Source organism: Abramis brama (assembly GCF_963993115.1).
Source record: "Abramis brama genome assembly, chromosome: 1".
Lineage (NCBI taxonomy): Eukaryota > Metazoa > Chordata > Actinopteri > Cypriniformes > Leuciscidae > Abramis > Abramis brama.
Window position 1 is genome coordinate 64,990,629 of NC_139963.1, and position 25,603 is coordinate 65,016,231.

Genomic DNA, 25,603 nt, shown 5'->3' on the forward strand with positions numbered 1-25,603 from the left:
ACTGATGATAAAATGTTCAAGTTCCATTTTCCATAATATTTCATGATTATTGTATTGGTGTGAATATAATTTATTTCTTTAGGAGAATTGGAAATGGAAGCTGATGAGGTGCTAGAGGTGCCAGATGAGGTGGACATAAGTGAGGTGGACATAAGTAAGGTGGGAGTTTTCCCTATTCCAAATGTTTTTATTTTTAACATGTTAAATGTATGCTATTATTTGACTAGTGTTTTATATTGAATAATATTAAACAAATTGCTGAGCCGATGCCAGCTGAGATCCTGAGATATATCCTCATGAATGTGGTCAAAGAAGATGGAGATGTGTCTTTCTTCAGGCTGTCTCTGACATGCAGGCTTTTCCATGATGTTAGTGAGGCATTATTCAGAAAAGAAGCTCACAGTAAGTTATTTCATTTTATTTTTATTTTATTTTTTTACCAGTAGACAGTTCTACACATTACGTTTAAACTGCAAATGCATTTTAAGCTTTGCTCAGAATTTATTATTACTTTAAATCTCTTTCTTACAATAGGTGTTGTCAACTGGAGTGCATTCTCCAGTGAGTACAAGGAGAGGTTTCGAGTGCCATATAAAGTGACGAGTTGCCTTTGCTGTGGGGACTTATTTAAAGACTTCCCGCCAGGCTATGTTGGAGATGGAAGGAAAGGAATCCTTCTTGCGTTTTACTCAACCAAAGACTTTGAAGGTTACTGCTCAGCAGACTGCTTCATCTGTGATGGGAATCACTATAGCCCCAAGGACAAATGAGTGACAACTTGAGTGACAACTACTTGATCTGACTGTTATATTATACTGTATATATTAAACTACTAAAATACTAAAATTTTAGTAAAATTCTTTTCTTCTTTTTTTTTTTCTTTTCTTTTCTTTTTTCTTTTTTAAATGTACGTACATGTCCTGCAAACACTGAAGAGCAAATAAGGGGAACCTTATGTACATATCAATATGGAAAAATGAGTCATTAAAGAAGCCATTAAAGAATTCTTAATGCTGTTATTTTTTTTGCATTTTTCCCTTGAATGTGTACTGGTATGTTTAGTTGTTTACAGACCATATTGTATTGTAGCTTTAGGATTAAAATTACAGAGACAATAATTTTTGCTTCCACTAAACAGCAAATATGACCTGAATAAAATAAAATTGCTTAGGATTAAAATTACAGAGACAATCATTTTAAAATGTTCTATATACACGCATTAAAAAAAATACTTGTGGTGACGACATGTTATTAATCCATCAAATTTAGGTTTAAAATCGTGATTTAAAATGTTGTAAAATTAACTATTTTGCATGTATGTCGAGAGAAACTAGGATAACAATCACATTTATGTAAATAATTATTCATCAATAATTATGCATTACTATTTATCAGTACTACTACTACTACAAAGGTTAGAATCATAGGTTACAACATCTCAATTCAATATTGAGCATACATGTCACTCAAGACTAGCGCATGCGCATTATAACCCAGTGATCGGTACTGCGCATGCGTCTATGACGTCGCCAAAACACACCTCCATTCACTACGTATTGGTTCTGATCCACCTACGTCATCGTGCTACAGGCTGTGCAGCGAGGACTTCTTGCTCGATCGCGCCGTCTCTTCCCTCATTGAGAGTTTCGGCGTCGAGTCTTCTGAGGAGAGGAGAGCAGTTCACGGTATTTCTCATATTCACACAACCATCACACACACTTTATACAGTTTGATTAAGCGACAGACTCATTTCTGTATTGTTTTCATCGATCACAGCGATACTTGTGCGTCTTTTCTGGCGTCTTCCTTCTGAAATAAACATTTAGTGCAGCAGCAGTGAGCATGAGGAGAATATGTTGAGTTCATTCAGACCTGAGCGATTTTGTGTTCGTTTGTGTGATTGTCTCGATGTTTGGAGTGAGAACTGTTACTGAATGTCAAGTTAAAGTTTGAGATCTCTGAGGGGAATTGATGGGAATCGATCTCAAGTGTTTCTGTTGCCGTTTTCATGTTTACCTTTATTTATCTGTCAACATTTATCTTTGGCAGATTACATTTACTTGTTAAAATTGATGTAGACACTTTATATTGCCCCTGTATGAGTAATGATCGTGGGAAATATCAAATCTATACATGCATGGGAATATAGATATGATGTTTGACACAGGAAATATTACATTTTCTTTTTAAGAGTTGTATGATCATTGTCAGTTTCTGTATGCGCATATGTAGCCTAACATGTTAATGGAATAACTTTATTGCAATTAATAGTTATTATAAAGTCAAACTATATTTAGATTCACATGGTGTTGTAGTTATTTGCCTGAAGAGGTTCATAAATAGGGATGGGTATCGTTAAGGTTTTAACGGTATTACTACTCTTACCGATACTCCTTATCGATCTGGTACTTTAACGGTATTCTTATCGGTTCTTTTTGTTAAATCAAAAAAAGGGAAAAAAATAATTTAGAACATAATTAATATTGATTTATATTTTGAAATGTAAAATAAATATCTATAGCAAAAAAAGCAATGCTTTAACAAAACAAATAAAACATGTATGTTATGCAGAAGGGTTTGTGTTTTATATAGACAGACAGGACGCCAAAAACAAACTACAAACATATGGTCAAACAAACAAAAAAAAGTATACAATAAAACAAATATACAAATTACATACCCAGTGCTTTAATTACAGTAATGTCTACTGACATTACTGTTCAGGAGTAATTTGGGCTAAAAAGACATCTGATGAAGTCAGATGTAAATAAATAACACTGCATAGTTTATCATAGATAGATTAAAGCTTATATCATTCAAGAGCTGTGACTGATTTTCTCTTTGCCTTTTGTTGTTTGATTCACATTAATGGAGCAATCGTCAGCAGGTTTATTAGACTGCTGCCTCTTTAAGACCAAATGCAGATCTAATCATTATTACGCCTCATATTTTCTCCCAACTATTTACGCCCATTTAAGACATAAACTGTATTTAAGTGAATAAACTGTTTAAGTGAATCTCCAAGACGGCCATTTTGACACATTTGTGTGTATATTTGATCGTTTAGATGCGCACACAAAGCCCAAAATATACATTGGTTGTCTTGTTGCGGTGTGTTTCGGAGCGCGCGCCGCATTTGTAACAGCGTCTATAGCGTAAATTTTGGTACTTTTAATAGCCTTTTATTATCCAACGTGTCCCGCAGTTTAGCAACAGTATAGACTACATTTTACAACAATCACCGATCGTGCAGATTCTGACGTTACGTTTGGGTTTTAGGGAGAAATTACAGCGCACCGCTCTGTGAAGGGAAGGAAGTTGCGCTGGAGAGAATGCGGCTTTAGTTTTTAATGGTTACACCTCAAATATCTTCTTTTTTATAATCATTGGAAGCCTAAATCTAAATAAATCTAAAATAAAATTAGTTTATTATCAAAGATCTAAAGTGTAACCTTTTGAATGTTCTGTCCTCATCGTCACTCGTTAAGCAGGGCTGTTGTGTTGTGCGCGCCGTGGCTTTGCGTGAAAGACCGCTCTCTCTCTCTCACACACACACACACACACACACACACACACACTCACTCACTCTCTCTCTCTTTAGCAAAAATGCATCACAGACAAATGGTTCAATATTATTGTAGCCTATATCGAAGTGGCTGGCGAGATTAAATTCGCAAGATAATAATTTCTTAATAGCATTAATAAATAGCACGTGTACTTTCATAATTTCTCCAGTACCGACAGCAGAACCGATAACGTCCGAGTTTATCAATCCAGCGGTCTTTCAAAATTCAGCACCGGGGCCCGTTTAATACCGGGTTTCGGTACCCATCCCTATTCATAAAGAGAGGTTATTTAATTATTTGTTTTATTATTAATGATTTATGTTATATTGTGAGATATCTTTCAATATAGCAGTTTTATAGGCTTTTGTCATCAGGCAGGGCTCGAGAATAACGGCGTCCTATCCTGGGGACGATAGAAAATGTGTTTAGGATGAACAGAAATATTCTCCAGGATGCCTACAGGACGAAAGACATTTTTGTATATGTGTTCATTTATTACTAGCCTATTAGGGTAACTTACTTAGAAAATGCCAAAATTAACCGACCAAGCGCTGACTACAACGGAGCACGTCTTCTCATGCTGCTGGACACACTGCCGAACAAAGAACCGCACGTCGGAAAGCAAACCTGAGGTAAGTTAGCTTACAATGTTAACTGTCCTGTCAGATACAGACAGCGTTGTTGCCAGAGGGCGGGATAATATCGCGAGCGGGCGTGAGCGCTGAGCGAGCAGGAACAAGTTAAGTTAATGAGTTGTCGTCGAAAAAGATGGATAACGCAAAAAAGCTGTCGGAGGCTAAACATAGAAAAAGAAAGAGGGGAAATGAGATGGCATGTCAATTGATGTGACAGCAGCTAAATAAGTGGATGGTGAAAGGCTACAGGTAGGATTTTGTTTTGTGTGACATCCTGGCACGTAACGTTATGGCACGTTTCCACTGAGCGGTACGGGACAGTACGGTACGGTTCGGGTCTGTTAACCATGATCTGGCTAGCGTTTCCACTGCCAACAGTACCCTTACTTGATAGGCGTGGTGTTTCGATCGATGTCATTTTCGCGCGAAGAAGAACATAGTAAACTACAATGGATAACATACAGCAGATCTTGTTCTTGCTCCTCGACATGTTTGTCACAAGAAGACAAGCGCCGACATTAGGCTTTTCTCAATATCAAGTATGCATTGTACTTGCCATATGTGCGACTCCTACATGCAAATGGTACAGCGCGTTCTTAAAAGCGTCACTCAGATCGCTCTGCTCCGGTTATCTCTGTTACTCTGTATGTACATTTTAAGCAACAATAAAACGAAATATGTTATAAAACACTACTCTGCCTCTTTTCGTTTTCATTTAAATAAATTAAACATTAAAGGGACACAAATGTGGTTCATGCGCAACGCATAGGCTATTGATTATTCACTGCACGTTATCAGACCTGCAAACTTGTCGCATATAATTGACATTCTAATTCTTATAATTGACATTTCTCTGGGACAATCGGAATCTTAACACTTTTTCTCTTGGCCAATTGGAATCTTAGCACTTGCGTCATAATCTTGAAGCACACACACAGCGTCAACTGAGCTCGCCATTTGATGAGATAACTGCCATGCAGGCTAGAATTGCGAAACATTATTGGATAATTCTTATAATTGACATTTCTCTGGGACAATCGGAATCTTAACACTTTTTCTCTTGGCCATTTGGAATCTTAGCACTTGCGTCATAATCATGAGACGCCTGGCTACCGTGCGAGTCTAATGGAAACTCACGCATGAATTTTCCTGCATTGAATTTGTTTTAGCTCCCGCCAAAGTCTTATTTGATCGGTGAGTAATGTAGATGAACGGCTGCGTTTGTGACAGGGCGTATGTTTAACTGAAAGAACGACCAAAGAGAGAGAGAGCCGGTCGCGGCTAATTGTCAGTATACTTCAAGTGTGTTAATGATTAGTTAACTTGAAGTGTGCTATTTTGGATAATTTTTTTTTGTACTAAGTGTATTTTAGTTATAATTAAATTATACTAAAGTATAACTTTAAGTTTATTTAGTGTACTTTTTGATGCTAAATTGAGACAATTTCAAGTATACTTAGTACACTTTAAGTACATGCGTATTTTCATGCTTGATTATATTAAAGCATACTTTTTTTGTATTACAAGTACATTACAAATTAATTAAGAGTATCTTCCAAACAAACAAGAAATATACCATAAATATATTATTTTTGAGTAAAAATATACTTTCTTCCCCAAAGCTGAATGCACTTGTCAGGGTCATTACAATAAATAACATGTAACTTCAATACCACACAGATACACATAATGAACTCAAACCGTGTTTATTAAATCCTCACAAAGTTTTAGCATTGAAAAACAGAACAAAATGCACCATGTAATATTTGGTTTATTTACCGTAAGACACAAAAGGCGTTTTCTCCTATAGACCCATAATACACTAAAACACAACATAAATTCACAAAATAGGCTACGTCAATTTTATTAGCTTGCTGTAATCCAAATCTTTAGAATCCATACGTTGTTTGCAAGAAACAGATCCAAATTCAGCCCTTTATCCAGTGATCTTCATCTCCAGAGACCGTAAACGTCTATCCCGTGCTCGTGGTGAATTCAAATTCAAAAATTGCGCCCGAACATGCGTTACGACATGTTTTACGTCAGTGATATCAAACGCTCATTGGCTCTCGCATGCTTCGTCACAGATTGCGACATGCCGTGTTTAAGATGGTGTACTAGATTTGAAATGGAGAAGCGCGCGCGCCTTCACAGAACGAACAACGAACCGAAACCGGATGAACATTTTCATGGATTAAATTCTGCTCTGTAACGTTACCTCATACAAAACTATTATATACTGCCAGAGAGGACTGCGACACATCGTCATGTGAACGGCTTTTGGTACCGCGGTTTTGGCATTTTCTCAATAAATAAATGATTGTGATTGTACGTGTCTGTCGTATTTTTTACAGTCTATGATTAATACCTAACAATGAGACCAGGCTGGATGGCCGCTCGCACTTCCGACGGAGTTGTGTGTGGCCTTTCAACGCATTTATCATATGTTTTATTACTTTCTGAAAGTAGCAATTAAGTGAATTGCAAGCATGAAGAAATACACTTTAAAAATTCCATAATTTAACAAAGTATACAACTTCAGGTTATTTAATAATGTAGGCTACTTTGAAAGTATACTTTCAATGCATTGTTACAATGATCATTTTCAGCACATAGTTAAAAAATATTCATAAAATATATTTAAGAAAAGTGCAAATAAATATACTTATAAAAAATAAACAGAACTTTCACTTCACGTATATTTTTGTAAAATATATTTTTTAGAAAATATACTAAATTACAATTATTTTAAAGTGTGTTAAAAATTGTATTGTGAAAATAGTCAAAAGTATGCTGCTAATATACTTTTTGTATATTTAAAAATAGTAAATTTTTTATTAGTATATTTGCAATGTACTATTAAAACAGGGAATATATTACAAATACAATAAAGTATACTTTTTTTTCACTAGGGGAGCATTCGGAGATTTTTTTTCCTGAATTACCGCTGGGTGTGAATTGTGCTAAATAAGTTTCCTCATCTTCTCTGAAAAGCGTTCCGGACATTCAGCTGACATAAAACAACACTTTAATTAAACGAAATAAAACTATCCAGTGATGAAATGTTTTCTATGTTGACACAAATCTTGGATGTCCATGTCCTAACTGCTGGGATAATCACACAACGCGCACGACACGTCCAATTCGCGAACTAATGACTCCTTTGAACTGATTCATTTTGATGAATGATTAAAAGAACTGATCTTTCCAACAGTGAACTCAGGAGACGTCTGAATCGGTGTATAACTAATCAGTAACACTTTACAATAAGGTTCTATTTATTACATAAATTATATAAAAAGTACAGTTTGCTAACTCAAGCTTAAACTTTAAAATAAATAAAACCACTTGTTTTAAAAAAAAAGCATTTTAAACATTTTTTTCCACACAGTGCTATCAAGAATCGATAAGAGAATCGTTAAAGAATTGGATCGATAATCAGAATCGTCAGTGGCATTATTATTGATAAAATCTTATCAATTCCCATCCCTATGTGAAGACAGTAAAATTATAATCAAACATTAAAGAACATACATGTTTTTTTTTAATATTATTATACATCATTCATCAGCATGCATTGATTAATCCCATGGCACACTGTAAAAAGTGAACAGTTGGATCAACTTAAAAAAATTACTTCAATTGGTAACACCTAAAGAAATTAAGGTTTCTCAACTTAAATTATCACGTTTTTCACGATAAAATGTGATAATTTAAGTTGAGAAAACTTAATTTCTTTAGGTGTTACCAATTGAAGTAATTTTTTTAAGTTGATCCAACTGTTCACTTTTTACAGTGCATGTATCAAAAAAAAAAAAGTTAGTCTGCACCCCCAACCCCATGGATCTCACAACCGGGGGAAAAAAATCATCTTTATAAATAAACCACAGATTTGAGCTTTAAACAACTACATTCTCGCCTGAAAAACTCTTAAAATTACATTTCGTGATACAGTATACCGTGATACAGATACCTTTTACATAGGGCTGGGTTTCGATTCAAATTTCAAGAATCGATTCGATTCCGATTCTCAAGATCTTGAATCGATTATCATTATTCGATTCGATCCGATCCGATCTTCGTGTTTTAGATAAGTGTTTTTGAAAAAAGCATTTTTTTCCAGCTGTTACCTGAATTACAGGACTGTAGTTATGCAACATATTGATACTATTATTATAGACATTCAACTGCAAATTAATGGAGTATTGATGGTTGTAAAGAACAATCCCCCTTCCAGAGTGTTGATACAACTGCTTTCACAAACTTGCACTGGTGTAGACGACAGAGGACGCAGAGGTATATCAGCAGCAGTAGACCAATTATTTAGACGCGAACCTGATGTATTATTAAAAATGACATTAAGAATTGACATTAAGATGCAAATGCACCTTTATTTTTTATTTTAATGCTCAACATTTAGAACATATTTGGTTACTGGCTTCACAGTAAACAGACACCATTACACAGAATGTAAATACAATTTGTACTTACAAAACCTTTTTTTTAACTTACAAAAACGTTTTTTTTTGTGTGTAAAACCTTCAAGTACTCCAGGTATAAGACATTAAATTGCCTTTAAAGTGTATTTGTGTAAACTGGTCATTTTAAACTAAAATAGTAGATAAAAATAAATAAAAACTGGAAAAGGCCTTGCCTATTAAAGTGGAAATAAAAATAAACTGGAAATTAAACTTGTCTTAACCCAGAGTGTGAACTGCCATCACTCAGGAATGGAAAGATTCTTCTGCAGGAACAGTAGCTCATTGACATGCCCAGGTGTAAGGCAACTTCTTTTGGCAGTAATGATATCACCTGCAGTCGAAAAAACCCTCTCAGATGTGATGCTGGTTCCTGGGACACAGAGATATCGCTTTGCCATGCGAGCCAAAAGAGGATACTCCTTTTCATTCTCCCGCCACCAGATGAGAGGATTGTCCTGCAGTCCCGCAGGTCTCCTTGCCCTGTACCTTTTGATCTCGTCTTCTGCCTCTGCCGCTTTAGTTTTCTGTGGTCCTACTTCCTGTTGTGGTCTGTAGGCTTCCCCAAGGAGAGACTCCAAAGCACTGGATTGCTTGAATTGCTTGGGTGCCGGAGGTTGGGGTTCCACCTCTTCCTCCACTCCATCAACTTCATCAGCAGCAGCATCTTGCTGTGTAAGAAGAGAGAGAGAGAATTTGTATTTTATGGAGGTGTGTGTGAGTGAAAGAGAGAGTGGACTTTTTCCACTGAGTTTCTTTTTAAAATGATTACTTACATTATATGCATCTTCCTCCATCCCACACACTGCTTCAGTCTGGAGTCTGGAGAAGGTCCTGTCTCGCTCCTCCTCATTCAGGAATGGCAGAGCTTTGAAACGTGGATCAATAGCTGAAGCTACGTACAGCATGTCCTTCTGGTTTACATACCTGGAATTTAAATTTCACACATTTTGATCAATTTATCCCCCCTGAGGAGGACAATAATGTCTTTAATGAAGTTTCCTTATATATATATATATATATACAGTTAAATAGTCTCATATCTCTCTCACTCACTCACACACACTCACTCACTCTCACACACACTCTCGCACACACACTCACTCACACACACTCACTCACACACAAACTCACACACACACACACACTCACACACACTCTCACACACACTCACACTCTCACACACACACACACACACACACACACACACACACAGAGGCCTACCTTGTGCTTAAGTTTTTCTTGAGCTCATCCTTCATGTCCTTAACAACTCTGGAGTCTTCTGGGAGACTGGTCATCTCTTTCAGCAGCAGAGCATGCAGAGGTGCTATCACTGAGAGAGTTGGGCACTTTTCTTCTGACATCACTTGAGTGGCTGTCTTCATTGGCTTTAGAGCTCTGACCACATCTTCTGCATCTGATATGTCCTCTTCCTTCAGGCTGGAAAGATCCTTTTCATTTCTCCGCACATCAGGTGAGAGCAGAGCGGCAGAGATCGCGGGTTGCTGCTCTAAAAAGCGCTCAAGCATTTCTAGTGCACTGTTCCAACGAGTCACCACATCAATTTTGAACTTGTGTGCATTCAGCTTCTGCTTTTCTTTGAGGATACGGGTGGCCGTTGTACTGCGATGAAAGAACTTTGCGATGTGCCTTACTCTCCCAAGAAGGCGTGCAACATTCAGCAGTTTGAGACCGGCTTGCGAGGCCAGGTTGATTATGTGGGCGACGCAGCCGACGTGGGTTAGCCCCGTAATCTCAACCGCACGGATCATATTCGCCGCGTTGTCAGTGACTATGGCTGGGTCTTTACTCAGCAGCCCCCACTCCTCCATAGCTTTGGTTAACATTTCAGCTAGACTAACAGAGCGATGGTCCGTTTGAACTTCGGTTGTCTGCAGCACGTAAGACACGAGGTTCCAGAGCTCGTCTATGTAGTATGCTGTCACACTCATGTAAGATTCCTTAGCTACGGATGTCAAGGTGTCACTCAGAATGCCCACCCTCTCTGCGGTCTTAAGCTTACACATTACACCATCTTTTACTGTCCGGTACATGTTGGGGATCACTTCTTCAGACAGACGTTTGCGAGACACAATGACATAATTTGGTTCCATTACCTTCATTAGCCGCCTGAATCCCACATTCTCAACAACAGAATACGGGCGCATATCTTTGCAAACGAAGCCCGCAATCGCCTCAGTTATTTTGACAGAGCGTGCAGAATTAGTTAGCAATTGTAGAATTTGTTTCAGTGTCATCTGTTGCGGTCCGGTGGCGGGTTTGGATATGATGTCTTGATGTCGCATCATGTGGTTCCTGAGATTAGTAGTATTTCCACAATACTTCACCTCCATTTGGCAGGCTTTGCAAATTGCTTTGCTTTTGTCAAGCTCGTTCTCTTTTATTTGTTCTGAAACCGAAATGGTGCCAGATCGCAGCTTTTAGCGTTTCTGGAGTTTTCAGAGCTGCCATGTTTGTTGTTTTAAATGTCCTTCCACCTCGCGCGCATGCGTGAATTCAATGACGCGGCAAATTAAAATTCACGGGGAAAATGTAGGCCTATTATTAAATCGATCCTCTGAGTTACGGATCGATCTTTAGAAATGAATATGAAAATCGATTCAGAATTGGTGAATCGATTTTTTTCAACACAGCCCTAATATAGAGCCCTATCAGCTGGTATTATTAAAGGTTACAAATAACTAATTAAATAAAATATAATGTGGTTTTCATTATAATAACAATTATGTAATGACACAAGTAAAAATATAATAAATATGTAAAAAAGTGCAGTGCACAAACTGCACATATTCAGCAAAATACTCCTCTTTATCTATTTGTTTCAGTCATCTAACATGCTGCTGGTCATTACATGGTTTAAATGTAACGTTCTGTGACACAATTGTTCTCCTGTTTCATATCAAAAGTAACCTGCTCTGTCTTGTTTGACGGTCTTCGTGTCCTCTTTGCTCCGCGATTTTTCTCTGCGTGAGAAAACGGATGTGTGGCGTGAGCGTGTGAAGTAGGGCTGCACGATATTGGAAAAAAAATTACATTGCGATCTTTTTTTTCCCAACGATATATATTGCGAGCCATCAATCCAGTCTAAAGTCAATAATTACCATTCCATGTTATTAATAATTTCACTAATAAGCAAGCTCCATTTCAAGTAACAAAAAGGCCACTTAATATTTTATTTCAGAAACATATTTCTCTCAGAATTCGGTGAACGTTCTACACAGGACCTAACGTTCTTCAGGTTCTAGGACCCGAAAAATTATGTTTTCTGTGCTGATTCAGTGACGCGTTCATGTAAACGGCACCTAGAACCAGCAAAAGTAATGATTAATAATAGGCTATGTAAAATATTTCAATGAGACATTTTAATTGTTTAGTAATAAACAAGTGTTTTCTGTAAAGATGAAGTTGACAATACTGACTCGCGATCTTCGCAGCAGTGATCGGGAGAAATGCACTTTTCATTCAGATTTTTTTTTTTTTTTTTTATGGTTCTGTTTAAAAGTAGAGATCTCTGTAGATAATTGTTATATTTCTATTTTTTTTATTATTATTATTATTTTTAGGTGTGTGAGGCGAGTAGGCTACCTTTTATGCTGAGTTTCGGTTCATGGATGATAATCTCCAGTTCAGGTGCTGGCTGCTATATTTAATTGTTAGGCTATTTATTAAATCCAGGAAATTGGATAATGAAATACTGATTAAAATTAAGATACAATTAATACAAAACGAAATTCGTTTTAAAGAAAGGCTTTGTGCTTTCTGTTTGAGGTCTCTGTGAAAGTTTCTAATGATGATTGACATAGTTTTAGCAGTCTTTTAGTGCCGCTTTCATAACGGTCGCGTCCGTAATGTCACGTAACATTGTTTTTTCCTCATAAATGCGAACACGAAAAATAAACGACTTTTTTAAAAAAGACAACCATCCACAACTTTATAACACTCCAGCAAAGTAGCCTACCTCTTTTTGGTCAACATCCTCCTTTTTGTAGACGAAATAGGCTAGGCTAGTCCCAAATAGCTGATTTTGACTTTTTTGCGGCGGATCCTCTTCGTAGCGCATTTTTAGCAATAGGATTGCCAGTGAATGTTGGCTGTGAGCGGTGAGCGCGGCACAGCGAACCAATCACTGCAGGCACGCGGAACGCGTATGTCACCCCAGCAAAAAGCCATACAACAATCTCGTGTTTACTGTGTGCTACTAACGTTACCCTTCACATCGCATGTTCCGGCGATGTGACTATCACTCAGTCGCACATCGCGATGTCGATGTTAAAACAGAATATCGTTCAGCCCTAGTGTGAAGAGTCTCGCGCTGAATGCGTCAAGTTGGCAGCTCTGCTTTTAGAAGCGGGATGGATCCGGATAGATCGGCGGCGACCATAGACTGTAGGCGGCGGTGTTCCTCCTTCCACCATGCTGCTTCTCCATGTGAGGACTGTTTACATTAGACTAGAAGTGCGCACCGGCCGCATGCTTATACACGTGGCTATTGTTTACATCAGAGTGCGCACGTGTTTCGCGCAGCATATACGCAGTGTTTGTTTAAGCGGTCGATGGAAAATAAGCTATAATGCGCGTTCTAAAAATCTAAATTCGGATCTATTATTTTTCACGGTATTTTGAAGTGCCCGCGATAACAATATCGTGCATATTCATTACCGCGATTTATCGCATTACCGAATACCGGCAAATGTCTACTGTAAACACATGTATGATGCGAAAACAAAACCATCGAGCAAAATACCAGAGTGAAGATGGCTGTGAACGACTTTTGCAGATTATTGTGAAGTAAATCTACGCATCCACGGTACAATCAGCGTCTACGTCACGGCTCTCAGCCCGCCCTCTGTTCGTTGATTGGCCGGCTGTTTTCAGGCCGGAGGAAAACGGAAAGCTATGACGCTGTCTCAGACTGAGTACAGAAGCGAAATGAAATTGAGCGGAAGTACGAAGTCTGACGTAGTCAGGCTAAGTATCATCAGCGATGCACCCGATTACATTTAGAAATGGTCTACCCATCCCCTCGCTGCCTGGAAGGCGCCGTTGAGGGCTTAAAACACCAAACACCCAAAAAACACACAGTGCTTTCTGCAATTTGGTTGGGTCATGTTCACACCTTAAACAACCATTCCAGAGTTTGTTTGGATCCGGACCGAGACTACCTCTTCAACTGAGTCTCGGTACGGTTGTTCGGTCTGCACCCGACACCTTAAAGAACACATGAAAATCCACACTGGAGAAAAGCCGTTCACATGTGATCAATGCGGAACGAGTTTCACACATAAACAAACTCTTAATGTTCACATGAGGATCCACACCGGAGTGAAGCCGTTCTCATGTGATCAATGCGGAAAAACATTTTGTAGTTCATCAGCCCTGAAGTCACACCTGACAGTTCATACGAAGAAGAAGCCACATTTATGTTCTGTGTGTGGAAAGAGTTTTTCACTGCTGCTATATTTACAAAGACATGAGAAAATTCACACTGGTGTGAGAGAGTACATGTGCTTTGAGTGTGAGAAGACTTTTACTTCAGCGAACAGTTTGAAATGGCACCAGAGAATTCACACTGGAGAAAAACCTTACAAGTGTTCACACTGTGACGAGAGATTCAGTCGATCAAGAAATCTGAAAATACATGAAATGAACCACACTGGAGAAAAACCTTACAAGTGTTCACACTGCTACAAGAGATTCAATCTGTCAGAAAGTCAGAAAACACATGAGATGATCCACACTGGAGAGAAACCTTACAAGTGTTCACACTTTGACAAGAGATTCAGTCAGTCAGGACATCTGAAAACACATGAGAGGATCCACACTGGAGAAAAACCTTACAAGTGTTCACACTGTGACAAGAGATTCAGTGTGTCATCTTCTCTGAAAACACATGAGATGATCCACACTGGAGAGAAGCCGCAAACGTGTGATCAGTGCGGAAAGAGTTTCTCTGTTAAAAGTGACCTGAAGCGACACATGAAGATCCATGCAGTGGAGAAACCACATCAACACAGTCTGAGATCACGGTGAGTAGTTCATCTTTATGTAGTTAGTTTGGCTTGTGTGCTTTTCCTGCTGTAGCTCACCATTGTGAACTTTATTTTTCTTATGCATTTAGTCCATAGAAATTGGCATGATTGGTATATGTTTTCACACAGTGGCCCTCATTTACAATACGAGCGTACAACCGAAAATTGGGCGCACGGTTGTTTCCATGCAAAAAATTGGCATTTATCAATATGTATGTGAGCAGTGGCTATGTTTAAATCTCACATCAGGTCTCAGTTCCCTTTCGAGGGAACTCGCGATGCATCGATGCCGCTTTGGGACGTCCCTGCGTGATTGTGTCTAATTTTAGTTCTGACCTCTTCTCTTTGTCTCACTGTGATTAAGAAGAGGATGTGATAGGATGTGAAAGACACTAATGGACTATGGTAATCAGGACGGCCAGAGGTGATGACATCAACGACCCGTTGATCACAGGCTAATCTAATCAACGGTTGCCCATTGTTCACCTCAACCCTCCATTCATGAGACCAAGCTGTGAACGACCATGGACTACCCAGGGCCACCAAACCAGTTCTGGCTAGAACACAGCAGGAACAAAGAAGCCTAAGAAACAGAAATGAAGTAATACATTGAAGAATATTAATTGCAATGTATAATATACAATGCCTCCAAACACCAACTTTTTCTTTATACACTTTGGCTTAGAACCACAAAAATGGACAGAAAACTGTAAGGAACATGTCCTACATATCTCCTTATTCACCCAGGGAACCGTTCACCCACAGTGGAAACCACACTGGGAATAACAGCCAATGTAATCTCACCCACTAACACAGAAATGGACATCTGGGTGATACCTCAACCAATTTACATCACATTTCCAAGGTTCTAAAGACATTTTAATTTAACTGTGTATTTTGGGACAATGCAACAAGCTCCACAGGGTGGAAAGGTGGGAAGTGATGGGAGGAATCATAATCGCCTCCCTAGTAATCGCCTCCCTAACTGGATGGAATAAAAGCTTTCCCAAGTGAAAACACCCTTGCTCCCAGTTTCTGACCTGACGAGGGAAGGAATAACAGCACAACCAAGGTTTTACTCTTGCAAGTAAACCTTCACCCACACGTACCTTCAAGCAGCTCAACCGCTTCTGTTGAGGACTTCAGCATTCAACACCTGAGCTGCACAACTCTTGCCTTTGTAACCTCTAGCCTGCAAAGGATCCTGCGGATCGACCTCCGCCTGACCTACAGTTCTCCGGATTACACATGGACCAGTAGTGAACATCCAGCACTCAGTGCGGTTCTGCAACTGTTGGAAAGCGATCCAGTTTACTCCCGCTGCGAACGGAAAGATACCAGTGGAAGACGTAGCCCATCACAGGGACTGATCACCTCACCACGTGGAACGTAAATATCAGCTAACCAAACCTCTTCCCAAAGGCCTGGGCATTAGGTTGTTGCTATATGAGATTGCTATTTGTGTAGAGACTGTATCTAGGGTCATCATATGCAGATAGATACATTACACACATTATCTGTATTCATAGCAAATGCTTCTCATACCAGCCTCTAGAAAGACCACAGTTGACTCCTCCATTGACGTCCATTTGTGTAGTTGTTTGTAGTTTCTGTTTGATTATTGATTTAATTTTCTTAGTAGTTTAGTCATTTTTCGTTAATAGTTTAGTCAATTTCCTTAGTAGTATTTAGTGAGTGTGATATTTTACTCTTGTCAATAAATTCATCTTTATTGCAAACTGTCATTCTTGTGTTGATAATCAGAGGCTCTACAAGCTCGCCAGAATCTCACTAAATCCTTCAGATGAACTTCCTATAATTTACATAACTGTAATTATTTCAACAATCTTCCATGATTGTTTTTTATTGTCAAGGTGAAATTCCTTGACTGGTGCCCCGTAATATAGGAAGGAATCATCTGACACTCTCACACTCGCCTTAGGTGATAATTGACCAAAAACTCTAAATATTAATATTTAAGGCCATAAACCAATACACTTATACATTATATTTCACTGCACATATGACTGACACTGAATGAGATTACTGTCTGTCTACATTATAAATTGTTTCACCCTTGATATCCAGTATCATATATACATTTCAAAGAGTTTGTTGTAGTCAGTTTGATGTTTCATTCACACCATGAGGCTTCATGAAGTCAGAACAATTACTATGAACTTTAAACAACATACAGTTTTTACAAAACAAACTGAAATGATTTCTGTCTCTATCTCAGCACAGTTTTACACATCCAGCAGAAAGAGAGCAGCTGGAATAAAGAGAAGCGGTGTGTAATCCTTGTTGGATTTTGTGTGTGATTATGTTGATGTTTATAGATGTTTTGTCGTGAACAGTATTTGGCCAATATTTTTCATCTACCATTGATGTTGCACATCTTTTGATTTCAGGCCTAATTCATATGTGGAAATAAATCAGATATAAATCAGATATGTGCCAATGCGACTGTCATGTAAACAGGCAGATCGGATTTTCTGAGGCATTAGGCAACGTCTCCACGGTTTAATGACGAGAGAAACCCCGAAGCGCGTCTGCAAAGGGACGGATGGCCCAACACATATCAAAGGTTGGCTTGCTCATCCTAAAATTTCAGTTATTGTGTGCAAGAGAGATCTCAGGATTGGCGGGATCATATTGTGGCGGGCGTTAATGAGGAGCAGTGGGTCCGAAATTTTAGGATGAGCAAGCCAACCTTTGATATTAAACCGCGGAGACGTTGCCTAATGCCTCAGAAAATCCGATTTGCCTTGGCACACCCGAGTCCACATGACAGCGTTCACATTATGATTTTGTCATGTGGACTCGGGTGTGCACTGGGGTACCGAAGCCAAGACTACCTGGAGGAAGTGGTCTTTGTTCGGTTGCACTCGAACCGTGCCGCTTTAAGACATTGACTATATTCGCAGGTTAAATGCTTCTTCAGAGACAGTTCACTCCTAAATCTGCATACACAATCCTTATAGATGCATGGGGGTGGACAGTGACTTGCCTGATGGCAGTGTTTAAGCTTGTAGTGTGTGATTAGGGCACGCTGGTTGGGCGAGGAAAATCTGCAAATCTTGCAACTCCACCTCATCGATTTCTGCTTCCACTCTGCTTGCACTATACTGATCCTGCAAATAAAAAAATTAAAAAGTAAAACTCCATCCAAGTACACATATACATGTTACATACAGAAATATTCACTGAACATAGGGCTGCACAACTATTCAAATATCTAATTGCGATTACGGATGCCACGATAACGTAACTGTTCAAACAAGAACGCAGCACAATAGGAACTACCAGTGACCAGTGACGTAAGTGTACGCTGAAATAAAAAGTCTCTCACCTGTCAGCCGTTATACTGCGCTAGTAGCACACACTCTTTACTTGCATCCTGTGTATCACTTCACTACATATAAAGCACAAAAGAAACTATGAGCATGCAACGTCGATACGTTGTAAATTAGAAAGTCACAAAATAAAAGTAAAATACCACGTTACTACTAGTACGTTGTGTTAGCTGAGAAGGATTTGCATGCAGGTATGATGTTCATTCTATTTATCAGGAGCAGTTTCCGTGTTAACAGTTTTTGTTAGTATTGTGTATTTACCATGGTAAGTGTTGTTTCCATAACCTAAAAATGCCAATTTATGTTCACTTTGTCTTATTTTGTATATAGCCTGATATTAACTTTGTATAAAATAATAAATATTATTTTTAAAAGACTGGTAAATCCAGCATTGTATTAATAAAACTAGTTTGGGACTGCTATTAAATAGCTTAACCTTGTTAAGCGTTTATTTATCAGTATTAATCATATTCTTACAATTTATGTTTATGTTAAGTAAAGGGGGACAGTACTTGTTTGAGTCTACAATTTTTGTGTAAACAAATTTATTATAAAAAATTATAGACTAATTGAAATAATTCAATTAGTCTGACGTATTATTTCTCATTGAGCCAATGTTAACAGACAAGAATTTCACTTGGGCCAGTTGAAAAATGTAGATGTTATCGGTCACTTGAAATTTTTGATTTGGGAGGGTTAGAAATTTTTTACAGTGTAATGATGTTGCTGTAAATATAGCTTTTATTATGTGAAAATGTTTTATATAAATAACGTAATCCTGAAACTCATGATTCTTCAGGGCTTCACAGGTAACACCATTGACATAAAAGTTTAATCATGTGACTATGAACTACAAAAAGTTGACATTATACTAATACAAAATCTTGGCAAGTTACCTATATAGGCCTACAGAAAACGCACCGTTTGCACGTGCTCAAAAACATTATGGTATGTCATTTGAAAAAAATAACAACTGGGCGTTTAACATAAGTAAATCAAGCATTTTTATTTGTAATGGTAATCACAAATATTGACTAGCATGGTGCTTCAGTTATTAATGTTACTGGTCATTCTGTTTCTAACGATAATGAGATCCGATCAAGAACACACTAAAAAGTAACTTATATGTACACTTTTTTTATCTATTTACCAACATTAACTTATACTAGTCAAAGACGACTTCTCTTTCTGCTCACGTCTCGACAGCAGCTCGGTGTCTAACACACTATATCTAGCTAGCAAAAATGTGTGTGCCAGTGCGTGTGGCTCCTGATTACTAATCAAGTTGTCTCAGTTTGTCAAATGTGATAGCCTGAAATCAATATGCGGTCGGTGAGCGCAAACGAAACAAGCCTAATTTTTACATGAAAGAAAGAACAAATCAGGGTGTACTTACTATAAAAATCCATCTGTAGTCGTTCAAATAAGAGCTCATTCGTCTTCTTTTTTCTCGCATCAGCAACTCGTGTCGTGATCTCGTCTTCTCCTGCAGAAAATGATGGCGATGGCGCGTCTGGCTCAAATTCGTTAAAATAGTACGTCATTATGACGTAGAGTTTCTGGCACATGCGCATGAGGCAGAAAATTGAAAGAACCTATGTTTTGTTGTTATATGAACACGTTATTTTAAGTTGAGGTTGTTATAACTCATCCTATTGTGTAGTGAGACACTGCAAGTTGACAGGACATGATTTTACTTGTCCACCTGACTAAAACTCAGAATCACTTTTTACAGTGTTGGCTGTTGGGTGCAATGCAGTACCAACTAATTAAAGAATTACTGTAATTTAATTACTTTTTATTCTAAAAGTAAAATAAGGAATTACTCTTAAAATAGTAGGCTACAGTAATCTTATTACACAGTTGAAGATGTAATTAGTAGCTTTTAGTAGAATAAAGTAAAAGTTACGAGAATACAGTCTTCTGTAGAAGTATTTTTATTTCAGTGTTTTTTTCTTTAGTAAGGAAATGTCGAACTGCCTCATGGATCTAAAAATAATAGTAGCTTCTACTTTTATCTGGGTTTTCAACAAAAGGAAATTCCACAGGTGCTAATCTACCAACATGCCTTTACTATTTGTCTTAGGACGCTACAGAATAAACTGAGCCGGACTTTACAGGCCAAAACACTTTTCAGACTGGATGGAGGTGATCCTCCTCTGCTTATTCTGACTATTTTGTGCTTCACTTGAACAAGTTCCTTTCACCTTTAGTAACTGGAGTCACTTCAGTACTAATAATAATAATAATGGAAGGCTACTAGTAAAGCTGAATCTGCGTGGCCCTGATTGGCTGCGGGGGTGTCCCGTACGCGCGTGCGTTGGGGGCCGATGACGTCACCGCTCGCTCGCGCCGTCTCTCTTCCCTCATTGAGAGTTTCAGCGTCGAGTCTTCTGAGGAGAGGAGAGCAGCTCACGGTATTCTGGCGTCTTCCTTATAAAATAAACATTTAGTGCAGCAGCAGCAGCGAGCATGAGGATAATATGTTGAGTTCATTCAGACCTGAGCGAGTTTGTGTTCGTTTGTGTGATTGTCTCGATGTTTGTGTGAGAACTGTTACTGAATGTCAAGTCAAGAGTTAAAGTTTGAGATCTGTGAGGGGAATTGATAGGAATCGATCCCAAGTGTTGCTGTTGCCATTTGTTTACCTTTATTTCTTTGTCGACATTTATCTTTGGCAGATTATTACTGTATGAGTAACGAACGAGGGAAATCTTAAATCTATACATCAATGGGAATATAGATAAATATTAATAAAGTTTGACACCGGAAACGTTACATTTTCTTTTATTTTAAGAGTATTATGATCATTGTCAGTGTCTGTACACAAATCTGTTACATTATTAATATATCCTGACTCAAATAATGTGTTTCTAACAGCAAACACTCAGAATAAAGTGAGATGATCTGCTGATGATCCTGAATGGCTTGTTGAATGAGTGTTGATAGTCTAAGGCTCATCAATATGAACAGATCTGCTGAAAACACTCTTTATTTCATGACAATAGTTCCTGTTTTCACCTCATTTATTATGCTGATGTCTTCAGATCTCCTGTAAATTGACACTTAAAGCTCATTTCATTGGTGTCAACAGACTGAGGGTATTTGAAGGTTACGATATGTAGCCAATGTTTATTTCTGTTGTGGTAGAAATTGTATATGTTCTATATGTTTGCATTTTCTTATAAAATCTTAGAAAACATGATGGTAATAAAATGCACGGGATTGCATGTGAAGTCCCATGATTCTCTGCTACATGGATATAACAGTGAACTGGTATTAACCCTTATGCATGTATGATAAATTATGTAACAATGTGTTAGTTATAACTGAGACATATCTTCATTTAGCCTAGAAAAATAACCTTGGGTGAGTCAGGACAATAATGAAGGAAGGATGCCCTCCTCTCGCGGTCATTTGATACATGTTTATCTTTTATTCTGTCATAGAAAATTGTTTACCACCACAACTTGTTTTTCTCACCATTATTTATATTTGGGAAAAATGACATTATTATATTCTGTAGTACATGAACATAAAACAAACTCAGTAACTTATATATTTTTGATTTTGGCAGATCAACTCCTCCCACTAATTCATCATCAGTGAAGCTCCTCCCACAGCGGTCACATCATCAGTTAAGCTCCTCCCACAGCAATTCTCCAATAAATGCTGTAAATTCCCATCAGCTACAAGTGAAGACGAGCATCAGAGCATCAGGAAGAGCTGAAATCTGCAAAGACTGAGTTTATTAAAGAGGACAGTGAGAACACAGTGATCCAGAACCCTGCAGAATGAAACACACTGAAGATCCTGAAGAACAAAGAGGTTGGTGTTTATTCTTCATTCATTCATGATGCTGAAGAACATTCATGTTAGAAACATTCAAGCACTTCATCACTTTTAGATAAACAGTTAAACTGTGAAATGGCGGCAAAAGTTGTTTTTTGTTTTTTACAAATGGTCTGTCAACATCAGGTCCAACTAAATTTAAATATTTTAACAGTTGTATTTTACATTTATTTTATATATGGTTTACAATTTGTAACAATGTTACTAGAATTTTGACCTACATTTTGTGCGTATTTTTACAAAACATGTAGATGTGGTAGATGTTTTCCCTATTTCGCACCTGACCTAAGTCTACCTGGGTCTCGTCTACAATCGACGTCCCCAAACGTCTTCAGTCGACGTTAGTTTCTATGGGTCTCGACTACAGTCGACGTCCCCTATCTCTAACTTGTTCCCCTAACTAACTTTCTGCACAGCAATAATAACCGACACACTTCAGACAATGTCTTTTAAATGCTTTAATCACGGCCGGGAGAGTACTCGACCAGTTCTCAGAGAATCTCCCCCAAGAAGAAGCTTTAATCACGGCCGGAGGATCTCAGACAAATTTCAGAGAGAATCCCACCAGTAAACTTTAGAAAATTTGAAAATTCAAGTTTTTCTTTAATTTCAGACCTGATGGAAGAGAGCGAGGAGAGTGAAGAACTGCGTGAAGTGAAGGAGGAGAGCGAAGAACTGAGTGAAGTGAAGGAGGAGAATGAAGAACTGAGTGAAGTGAAGGAGGAGAGTGAAGAACTGAGTGAAGTGAAGGAGGAGAGTGAAGAACTGAGTGAAGTAGAGGAGGAGAGTGAAGAACTGAGTGAAGTGAAGGAGGAGAGAGAAGAACTGAGTGAAGTGAAGGAGGAGAGAGAAGAACTGAGTGAAGTGACGGAGGAGAGAGAAGAACTGAGTGAAGTGAAGGAGGAACATCATGTTAAACCTGGAGAAAAACCTTTGAGTCGCTCAAAGACTAAAAATACATTTTTAAAGAAAAGAAGAGCCAAGAAATCTTTCACCTGCTCTCAGTGTGGAAAGAGTTTTACAACCAATTTTAGTCTTCAGATTCACATGAGAATTCATACTGGAGAGAAGCCGTTCTCCTGCACTCAATGTGGAAAGAGTTTCACATGCAAACAATCTCTTAAGATTCATATGAGAGTTCATACAGGAGAGAAGCCACATGTATGCCATCAATGTGGGAAGAGTTTCAGTCAATCATCATCCCTTAAGATACACATGAGGATCCACACCGGAGAGAAGCCGTTCTCATGTGATCAGTGTGGAAAACCATTTCCTAATGCATCAGAGCTGAAGTCACACCTGGCAGTTCATACGAAGGAGAAGCCACATTTATGTTCTGTGTGTGGAAAGAGTTTTTCACTGCTGCACAATTTACATGCACATCAGAAAATCCACACTGGTGTGAGAGAGTACGTGTGCTTTAAGTGTGAGAAGACTTTTATCACAGTGTACTGCTTAAAGCTGCACCAGAGAATTCACACTGGAGAAAAACCTTACAATTGTTCACACTGTGACAAGAGATTCAGTCGATCAGTACATCTGAAAACACATGAGAGGATCCACACTGGAGAAAAACCTTACAAGTGTTCACACTGCGACAAGAGATTCAATCATCCAGCAAATCTAAAAAGACATGAGGGGATCCACACTGGAGAAAAACCTTACAAGTGTTCACACTGTGACAATAGATTCAGTCAGCCAGCAAATCTGAAAACACATGAGAGGATCCACACTGGAGAAAAACCTTACAAGTGTTCACACTGCGACAAGAGATTCAGTGTGTTATCATCTCTGAAAACACATGAGAAGATCCACACTGGAGAAAAACCTTACAAGTGTTCACACTGTGACAAGAGATTCAGTCAGCCAGCAAATCTAAAAACACATGAGAGGATCCACACTGGAGAAAAACCTTACAAGTGTTCACACTGTGACAAGAGATTCAGTCAGTCAAGAAGTCTGAAAACACATGAGAGGATCCACACTGGAGAGAAGCCGCACACGTGTGATCAGTGTGGAACGAGTTTCTCTTTTAATAGTCACCTGAAGCATCACATGAAGATCCATGCAGTGGAGAAACCACATCATCACAGTCTGAGATCACGTTAAGCAGTTCATCTTTATGTGCTGAGAAACAAAAGCTGCTTTTCCACCTTCAGAAAAGGTTCCAGTTGTGTTTCCACTTGAGCTTGGTACGGCACGGCACAATTTATAACCGTTCTCGGCCCTGAACTCTCAGCACACTTGGCTGACCATGCCGAACCGTGATGGTTGAATGTGTGTAGTGACATCGCCACTCAGGATTGGCCACTTGTCTGTTGCCTGGTAATAAATACTTATATGCAGCTGTATCATACAAATAAAAAGTTAAAAACTATATTGTGATTTCTGGATTTTTTTTTTTTTTTAGATTATGTCTCTCACATTGGACATGCACCTACGATGACAATTTCAGACCCCTCCATGATTTCTAAGTGGGAGAACTTGCAAAATAGCAGGGTGTTCAAATACTTTTTTTCCTCACTGTACATGTCTACACATTTCTCAAGAGGTTATACATAGAATACATATGATTAATAGGGTTTATCTCTCCTTCTCAGTGAGAATTAAGTGAGAGTCCCGTTTTGGTTGTATAATCAAATGTATATCCAAATATATACATAATAGTACACAAGCCAGTAAATCATTCACAAAATGTTCTGTAATGTATGTTAATTTCATGTTAGTCAGTTCATTGCTAAATGAATTCAGGAGAGTTTGTTCTAGTATTGCAGCAGAGGCTCTGTCCACATTGATAAAAGTCATAAAACAACTTATCTGATCGTTGCCGGGGTAACTGAGATCTTCTTGGCCTGTTTGGGGGCTTGGACACAGATTCCCCGAGTGAGTTCTAAATATCAGTTGTTAAACTATAACAAATATTCGTGTCTGACTTGTCTCAGTCGTTACACAGTTCTGAAAGCCATGAAGTAGCCTGATATGATTGCTTTTTGAACTTTTCATGTTCTCAATAGAGCTTTTAAATGCCTAATAAATAATATTTCACTGCACACATGACTGACATTGAATCAGGTTGCTTTCTGTCTACATTATTAACCGTTTCACCCTTGATATTCATTATCATATATACATTTTAAAAGAGTTTGTTCTAGTCAGTTGGAATTTTCATTCACACACAATGAGGCTTCATGAAGTCAATTACTATTAACTTTAAACAACACCGGGCCCGGCTTTGAGATGGAGGGTGGGCCAAGTGAAATTCCTAGTTTTAATATTATAAAAAAAATTATTCATCCAAACCTTGAAAAAAAAAATGTAATCACTCAAAACATGAGGGAGCAAAACACTGCGTGGGTATAAAAGGACGCAGACAATCTCGCATCATGTTTTCCGCTGAGGAGGCGAGACTGAACTCCATGCCTTTCCAGCGGTACAGTGGTTGTTGTAGAGGTAGAGGGTACGAGGCTTACATACGTAACCAAGACGTTCCCTTTCGTTCAGTCACTATGAGTTACGTCAATGAATGATGAAATGGGGGTTACGCAACATGTTTCAACCTCGAGATGGCAAGGAGGGTCTTGTCGAGGGAAATCATGTGCTCTGAGGAGACTTACCATGGAAATACATATGTGGGGGTTACATGGAGCACCTAGCCAATCACGAGGG

The 25,603-nt window shown here is 38.4% G+C and overlaps 3 protein-coding genes across 8 annotated transcripts in view; 2 read left to right on the forward strand and 1 right to left on the reverse strand.

Annotated features, from left to right (window-relative positions):
* The window catches only part of LOC311078511 (uncharacterized protein), a 97,238-nt gene that overhangs the window by 55,145 nt on the left and 16,490 nt on the right, over window positions 1-25,603 (forward strand). The window lies entirely within an intron of this gene.
* LOC311078568 (uncharacterized protein) lies at window positions 80-24,981 on the forward strand. 6 transcript variants are annotated; one of them, XR_014605210.1, is made up of 4 exons: window positions 1,471-1,685; window positions 21,663-21,913; window positions 22,551-24,262; window positions 24,348-24,981. XR_014605210.1 is itself a non-coding variant. In XM_084107451.1 (3 exons), the coding sequence occupies exons 2-3, from the start codon at window positions 21,880-21,882 to the stop codon at window positions 24,044-24,046; spliced, it is 1,530 nt and encodes a 509-aa protein (XP_083963577.1). In that variant the 5' UTR covers window positions 95-159; window positions 21,663-21,879; the 3' UTR covers window positions 24,047-24,288. The 6 variants fall into 6 exon arrangements, 3 of the variants coding, with proteins under 3 accessions (XP_083963577.1, XP_083963576.1, XP_083963578.1); XR_014605208.1 differs by lacking the exons at window positions 1,471-1,685; window positions 21,663-21,913; window positions 22,551-24,262; window positions 24,348-24,981 and adding exons at window positions 80-159; window positions 338-402; window positions 535-605; XR_014605209.1 differs by lacking the exons at window positions 1,471-1,685; window positions 21,663-21,913; window positions 22,551-24,262; window positions 24,348-24,981 and adding exons at window positions 80-159; window positions 316-402; window positions 535-585.
* Window positions 8,922-10,847, reverse strand: LOC311082038 (E3 SUMO-protein ligase ZBED1-like; the record flags this gene model as incomplete). Its single annotated transcript, XM_084112783.1, has 3 exons — window positions 8,922-9,350; window positions 9,456-9,606; window positions 9,904-10,847. 3 exons carry the CDS (start codon window positions 10,845-10,847, stop codon window positions 8,922-8,924), a joined length of 1,524 nt encoding a protein of 507 aa, XP_083968909.1.